At 50.1% G+C, this 7689-nt stretch overlaps 2 protein-coding genes across 2 annotated transcripts; one reads left to right on the forward strand and one right to left on the reverse strand.

Annotated features, from left to right (window-relative positions):
- Nucleotides 1-264: 264 nt before the first annotated feature.
- LOC114035878 (calmodulin-binding transcription activator 2-like) lies at nt 265-4099 on the forward strand (the record flags this gene model as incomplete). The annotated part of the gene is made up of 6 exons (XM_027852266.1): nt 265-366; nt 911-982; nt 1280-1433; nt 1796-1930; nt 2430-3316; nt 3671-4099. Coding segments are annotated over 6 exons (1524 nt in total), but the record flags the coding sequence as incomplete, so codon positions are not given.
- A 41-nt stretch (nt 4100-4140) lies between these two features.
- LOC114035877 (calmodulin-binding transcription activator 2-like) lies at nt 4141-7474 on the reverse strand (the record flags this gene model as incomplete). The annotated part of the gene is made up of 5 exons (XM_027852265.1): nt 4141-4660; nt 5015-5901; nt 6401-6535; nt 6898-7051; nt 7349-7474. Coding segments are annotated over 5 exons (1476 nt in total), but the record flags the coding sequence as incomplete, so codon positions are not given.
- Between the last annotated feature and the right edge of the window lie 215 nt (nt 7475-7689).

Genomic DNA, 7689 nt, shown 5'->3' on the forward strand with positions numbered 1-7689 from the left:
GGCTGGGAGGGGTGACTACAGTAACACTTTGATTCTAGAAAATGAGCCAGGCATGAGTGATTCAAAATCAGAGACAGAAGAACCAGACATCAACCTCTAAGGGCCTTCCCCTACCTCCATGCCTTGCACCTTCAGTTTCATGTGGTCCTCTCGAGTGGTCTTTCCATCCTTCCGCTTCTTCCAGCAGTAGCCATCCTTCCGGTACTTTACCTTCTTGCGATTATAGAGGATGATGGAGCCATTCTGAGGCCTGAGGAAGCATAGAAGAAGGTAAAGTACCGGAAGGATGGCTACTGCTGGAAGAAGCGGAAGGATGGAAAGACCACTCGAGAGGACCACATGAAACTGAAGGTGCAAGGCATGGAGGTAGGGGAAGGCCCTTAGAGGTTGATGTCTGGTTCTTCTGTCTCTGATTTTGAATCACTCATGCCTGGCTCATTTTCTAGAATCAAAGTGTTACTGTAGTCACCCCTCCCAGCCACAGTCTTAGGTCAACCATCTCACCTCTTGGGAAATAGACTGGTTCTCCATTTCCTTCAGTAACCCAGTTGTCAGGTCACCAACTTTGTTTGTCATAGGGACTCATCTGTCCAGTCTCCTACCTTCTCTGATATTTTCCTTAGAAATCCTTGTATATGGTCTGAGTCCCAACTATAGCTTTTGCCACCCCTCCTATTCTCAGTGTCCCAATACCTATCTCATGGATGTTCCTAGAAGATTCCACTTTAAAAGTCCTGAATACCTCACCCCCTTCTTTTTTTTCTTCCCCTTGACTCTGTGTTATTTGGATTTAGGGGGAACCTAGGTTTATGGGGGGAGGGGGCAGGACTCATGGGGGAGACAAGTCATTTGAAAGGGACTAAAGAGAAGAGGTGGGAAGCAGCCTTCCCCTCCAACTATCTCTTGGCAGTGTCTCTATGGCTGCTATGTTCACTCCTCCATTGTTCCCACATTCCATCGTCGCTGTTACTGGCTGCTACAGGTATTGAGGGGATTGGGGAGTCAGATTCTTGGGCAGTTAAGAGGGAGTGGAGAGAAGAAAGACTGGGCTCTGAGAGGAAAGAAGTTGAGTTAGAGGAAAGAGGGTTATGGACTAAGAAGGCCAAACACCTGCGTATTTGGGAGGAATGGGAGTTTATGAGGGAGGTATAAGAGCTGAAGAGGCTGCTGGGGGAGGTGGAGGAGAACAGAATTCTGGGAAGGGAACTAAGTACTGTGGGGCGGAACATCTAGGTCCCAGTGTCCACTGGCACTCTGTGTCTACCATTGCTGCCCTCAGAACCCTGACATCGTCCTTGTGCACTACCTGAATGTCCCCGCCCTGGAAGATTGTGGGAAGGGCTGTGGCCCCATCCTTTGTTCCATCAGCAGCGATCGAAGGGAATGGCTCAAGTGGTCCAGGGAGGAGCTGGTGGGGCAACTGAAGCCCATGTGTAAGAACCCCAGAGTAAAAGTGGGTCTCAGGGTGCCCTCACAGAAGCTAAGACTACTGCTAGGTGCCTCTGGAGTGACCTGCTCTCCCTAGCTAATGAAGAGGTTTGATCCCTGGTGCTGCCTGTAGCTGAAGTGCTGGTGGATTCTCAGGGCCTTGTATTGCAGAAGTGGTGGGAGCAAGGGAAAGATGAGGACTACATATCCCAGGAATGCTCAGAACAGCTACCTTTTTTCCCAGGCTACTAGTCCCATGGCATCATGGGAGTTGTAGTCCAGTGAGGGAGAGAGGGACAGCAAGGGGAGTTTAGGGGCTGGATTTTCTTAGGTTCACACAGCAGGCCCTCCCTCCTCCCCTTTTCAGTTCATGGCATCAAGTGGAGCTGTGGGAATGGGGCAGGTGAGTTCTCAGTGGAACAGCTGGTGCAGCAGATTCTGGATACCCACCAGGCCAAGCCCTTGCCCCGTACCCATGCCTGCCTCTGCAGCGGAGGGCTCGGTTAGTGACGGGACCCAAGGGCTCCCTCTGACTCTGAGTTCTATTCCCCACTGGGGACACAAACACCCTTTATATTTGTTTGCATGCTAATTTATATATGTTTTCCACATTGTTTCCTAACAGTCCAGTGGGACTGAGGATTTCTTCTCTAGAACCCACCTTTTCTTCAGGAAATACCTTCCTAGGCTTTGGACCAATTTCTCACTCTGTCATTTATCTTTGTGACCCCTAGTTTCTGTGCACTATTCATGCATAGACATCAGCTCACTACCTTTTCTTTCTCTCCACCAGCCTGTTTACTTTCCCCTAGCAACCTTGCAATTTCCCTGTGCTCTTCTCCCTGCAGTGCCTGTCCAGCCAGAATTTGTGGCATCTCTGCTTCTCCCCAATGGCCACAGTCATTGTTACACATCTATCTATAACTCTCCACTGGAGAAAAATTGAAAAGTTGTCTTACTCTACTCCTTTTCTTTCTTCCCTACCCCATTCTTCACTACAGGTTCCACAGGGAGCCTACCCCACAAATGCAGCAATACCAAGCACCGAATCATCTCCCCTAAAATTGAGCCTCGGACCTTGGCCATACCCCCAATCCCACCTCCAAGACCCCCTGAACCCCTTCCACAGGCTCTCCCACCCCTTACTGAACCCCCTGACCTTCCCAAGGTTGATACCTCACCCTCTTCCTCTTCCTCCTCTTCTTCTGGCTTTGCTGAACCCCCTGAAATTAGCCCCAGACCTCCAGTAACTCCAGGAGGGCTGCCCAGGGCAGGACCTGCTCTCCTCCTCCTGACAGGTTTGGAGCAGCTCACTGGGGGTTTAACTCCCAGCAGGCACTTGGCTTCTCAGCCTGAGTTTGGGCCCTCCCTGGGCCTGGCCTTGGTCCTAAGCCCTCAGCCTCCTGCCCCACCTGGCCCTCCCAGTCCCGCCTTTGATCCTGATCGATTTTTCAACAATCCCAGTCAAGGCCAGACTTACGGAGGTGGGCTGGGGGTGAGTCCCAGTTTCCCTGAGGCAGAGGCAGCCAGAACACCTTGCACAGCCCTGGAACCTGCTGCTGCTCTGGAGCCTGTGACATCAGATCAACAGACTACTCCTAAGTCTGGAGAAGGAAGAGAAGGGAACCGATTCTTTATTCGAGATGATGCAGGTGGAACTGGACCTGCTATAGTCTCCTCATCCCCATCCATGGAGTCATCAGCCCGGCCTGGAAGAGGTGAAGGGCTGTTTGGAGGACCAGGGGGGACCAGTGAACTAGAGACTTTCAGTTTGTCTTCCTTCCCAGACCTCATGGGGGACCTGATCAGTGAGGAGGCTCCAGGGGCTCCTGGCCCTCCAGCTCTTAGTGTTATCACTGACTTCTCTCCTGAGTGGTCCTATCCAGAGGTGAATATCACATTCATTCATCATTCCTTCTCATTACTTGCTATCCCATTCCCACCCTGAGCCTAGCCCCTATTCACCCAAACCTAAGTTTCCCCAGTAACCATAGTCCTGTAGTCTGTGATCTAGATTCCTTAACTTCTCTCAGATTTTTATGGCATGTGGCCTATCTTGTTTTCCATGTTCTTTCTCCCTTAATTACCTTAATATATACAGGGTATCCCAAAAGTCTTAGTGCAGTTTTGAACTTAGATTAAAATTACACTAAGACTTTTGGGACATCCTGTATATTATCCAGAGGGCACCCCCATTCTCTGATGACTCTGTGTTTGGATGGGAATATTTGCTTGTTCACAGGGTGGGGTCAAGGTACTGATCACAGGTCCTTGGACAGAGGTCTCAGAGCGTTATTCTTGTGTCTTCGACCACATCCTTGTGCCAGCCTCACTTGTCCAGTCTGGTGTCCTGCGCTGCTACTGTCCTGGTATGGAGGAGTGGGAAGCACTGATCAGACAGGTCAGGGTGGCATAATCTCTAGATGTCTTATCAGGAGCTTCACCATTAGAGATTGGAGGCTGGAGACTTAATATGGGGAAACCTAGAAGGTCACCAAGGCTATATCTGAAATTAGTCTCTGTCTTTTTCTCCAAAGTAGCCAGGAGTAAGGAGGCAGCATTGGGCAATGGAAGGAATCCTGAACTTGGAGTTAGGAAATTTGGATTCTAGTCTCAGCTCTTCTTAGTCACTGTGTGCCTTAGCCAAGTCATTTAACTTATCTGAACCTCATTTTGTATTGTCTGGTCTCTAAGACCTCTAGATCTTTTCTCTCTTTTTCTACCTTGGATTAAAGTTGTCGGACCCCTTAACTCCATAGATGTACAAAGCTCGGAACAGTCTTAGAGACCAGACAATACAAAATGAGGTTCAGATAAGTTAAATGACTTGGCTAAGGCACACAGTGACTAAGAAGAGCTGAGACTAGAATCCAAATTTCCTAACTCCAAGTTCAGGATTCCTTCCATTGCCCAATGCTGCCTCCTTACTCCTGGCTACTTTGGAGAAAAAGACAGAGACTAATTTCAGATATAGCCTTGGTGACCTTCTAGGTTTCCCCATATTAAGTCTCCAGCCTCCAATCTCTAATGGTGAAGCTCCTGATAAGACATCTAGAGATTATGCCACCCTGACCTGTCTGATCAGTGCTTCCCACTCCTCCATACCAGGACAGTAGCAGCGCAGGACACCAGACTGGACAAGTGAGGCTGGCACAAGGATGTGGTCGAAGACACAAGAATAACGCTCTGAGACCTCTGTCCAAGGACCTGTGATCAGTACCTTGACCCCACCCTGTGAACAAGCAAATATTCCCATCCAAACACAGAGTCATCAGAGAATGGGGGTGCCCTCTGGATAATATACAGGATGTCCCAAAAGTCTTAGTGTAATTTTAATCTAAGTTCAAAACTGCACTAAGACTTTTGGGATACCCTGTATATATTAAGGTAATTAAGGGAGAAAGAACATGGAAAACAAGATAGGCCACATGCCATAAAAATCTGAGAGAAGTTAAGGAATCTAGATCACAGACTACAGGACTATGGTTACTGGGGAAACTTAGGTTTGGGTGAATAGGGGCTAGGCTCAGGGTGGGAATGGGATAGCAAGTAATGAGAAGGAATGATGAATGAATGTGATATTCACCTCTGGATAGGACCACTCAGGAGAGAAGTCAGTGATAACACTAAGAGCTGGAGGGCCAGGAGCCCCTGGAGCCTCCTCACTGATCAGGTCCCCCATGAGGTCTGGGAAGGAAGACAAACTGAAAGTCTCTAGTTCACTGGTCCCCCCTGGTCCTCCAAACAGCCCTTCACCTCTTCCAGGCCGGGCTGATGACTCCATGGATGGGGATGAGGAGACTATAGCAGGTCCAGTTCCACCTGCATCATCTCGAATAAAGAATCGGTTCCCTTCTCTTCCTTCTCCAGACTTAGGAGTAGTCTGTTGATCTGATGTCACAGGCTCCAGAGCAGCAGCAGGTTCCAGGGCTGTGCAAGGTGTTCTGGCTGCCTCTGCCTCAGGGAAACTGGGACTCACCCCCAGCCCACCTCCGTAAGTCTGGCCTTGACTGGGATTGTTGAAAAATCGATCAGGATCAAAGGCGGGACTGGGAGGGCCAGGTGGGGCAGGAGGCTGAGGGCTTAGGACCAAGGCCAGGCCCAGGGAGGGCCCAAACTCAGGCTGAGAAGCCAAGTGCCTGCTGGGAGTTAAACCCCCAGTGAGCTGCTCCAAACCTGTCAGGAGGAGGAGAGCAGGTCCTGCCCTGGGCAGCCCTCCTGGAGTTACTGGAGGTCTGGGGCTAATTTCAGGGGGTTCAGCAAAGCCAGAAGAAGAGGAGGAAGAGGAAGAGGGTGAGGTATCAACCTTGGGAAGGTCAGGGGGTTCAGTAAGGGGTGGGAGAGCCTGTGGAAGGGGTTCAGGGGGTCTTGGAGGTGGGATTGGGGGTATGGCCAAGGTCCGAGGCTCAATTTTAGGGGAGATGATTCGGTGCTTGGTATTGCTGCATTTGTGGGGTAGGCTCCCTGTGGAACCTGTAGTGAAGAATGGGGTAGGGAAGAAAGAAAAGGAGTAGAGTAAGACAACTTTTCAATTTTTCTCCAGTGGAGAGTTATAGATAGATGTGTAACAATGACTGTGGCCATTGGGGAGAAGCAGAGATGCCACAAATTCTGGCTGGACAGGCACTGCAGGGAGAAGAGCACAGGGAAATTGCAAGGTTGCTAGGGGAAAGTAAACAGGCTGGTGGAGAGAAAGAAAAGGTAGTGAGCTGATGTCTATGCATGAATAGTGCACAGAAACTAGGGGTCACAAAGATAAATGACAGAGTGAGAAATTGGTCCAAAGCCTAGGAAGGTATTTCCTGAAGAAAAGGTGGGTTCTAGAGAAGAAATCCTCAGTCCCACTGGACTGTTAGGAAACAATGTGGAAAACATATATAAATTAGCATGCAAACAAATATAAAGGGTGTTTGTGTCCCCAGTGGGGAATAGAACTCAGAGTCAGAGGGAGCCCTTGGGTCCCGTCACTAACCGAGCCCTCCGCTGCAGAGGCAGGCATGGGTACGGGGCAAGGGCTTGGCCTGGTGGGTATCCAGAATCTGCTGCACCAGCTGTTCCACTGAGAACTCACCTGCCCCATTCCCACAGCTCCACTTGATGCCATGAACTGAAAAGGGGAGGAGGGAGGGCCTGCTGTGTGAACCTAAGAAAATCCAGCCCCTAAACTCCCCTTGCTGTCCCTCTCTCCCTCACTGGACTACAACTCCCATGATGCCATGGGACTAGTAGCCTGGGAAAAAAGGTAGCTGTTCTGAGCATTCCTGGGATATGTAGTCCTCATCTTTCCCTTGCTCCCACCACTTCTGCAATACAAGGCCCTGAGAATCCACCAGCACTTCAGCTACAGGCAGCACCAGGGATCAAACCTCTTCATTAGCTAGGGAGAGCAGGTCACTCCAGAGGCACCTAGCAGTAGTCTTAGCTTCTGTGAGGGCACCCTGAGACCCACTTTTACTCTGGGGTTCTTACACATGGGCTTCAGTTGCCCCACCAGCTCCTCCCTGGACCACTTGAGCCATTCCCTTCGATCGCTGCTGATGGAACAAAGGATGGGGCCACAGCCCTTCCCACAATCTTCCAGGGCGGGGACATTCAGGTAGTGCACAAGGACGATGTCAGGGTTCTGAGGGCAGCAATGGTAGACACAGAGTGCCAGTGGACACTGGGACCTAGATGTTCCGCCCCACAGTACTTAGTTCCCTTCCCAGAATTCTGTTCTCCTCCACCTCCCCCAGCAGCCTCTTCAGCTCTTATACCTCCCTCATAAACTCCCATTCCTCCCAAATACGCAGGTGTTTGGCCTTCTTAGTCCATAACCCTCTTTCCTCTAACTCAACTTCTTTCCTCTCAGAGCCCAGTCTTTCTTCTCTCCACTCCCTCTTAACTGCCCAAGAATCTGACTCCCCAATCCCCTCAATACCTGTAGCAGCCAGTAACAGCGACGATGGAATGTGGGAACAATGGAGGAGTGAACATAGCAGCCATAGAGACACTGCCAAGAGATAGTTGGAGGGGAAGGCTGCTTCCCACCTCTTCTCTTTAGTCCCTTTCAAATGACTTGTCTCCCCCATGAGTCCTGCCCCCTCCCCCCATAAACCTAGGTTCCCCCTAAATCCAAATAACACAGAGTCAAGGGGAAGAAAAAAAAGAAGGGGGTGAGGTATTCAGGACTTTTAAAGTGGAATCTTCTAGGAACATCCATGAGATAGGTATTGGGACACTGAGAATAGGAGGGGTGGCAAAAGCTATAGTTGGGACTCA

This window comes from Vombatus ursinus, unplaced genomic scaffold, assembly GCF_900497805.2.
Source record: "Vombatus ursinus unplaced genomic scaffold, bare-nosed wombat genome assembly UNPS02009292.1, whole genome shotgun sequence".
NCBI classification, from domain to species: Eukaryota; Metazoa; Chordata; class Mammalia; order Diprotodontia; family Vombatidae; genus Vombatus; species Vombatus ursinus.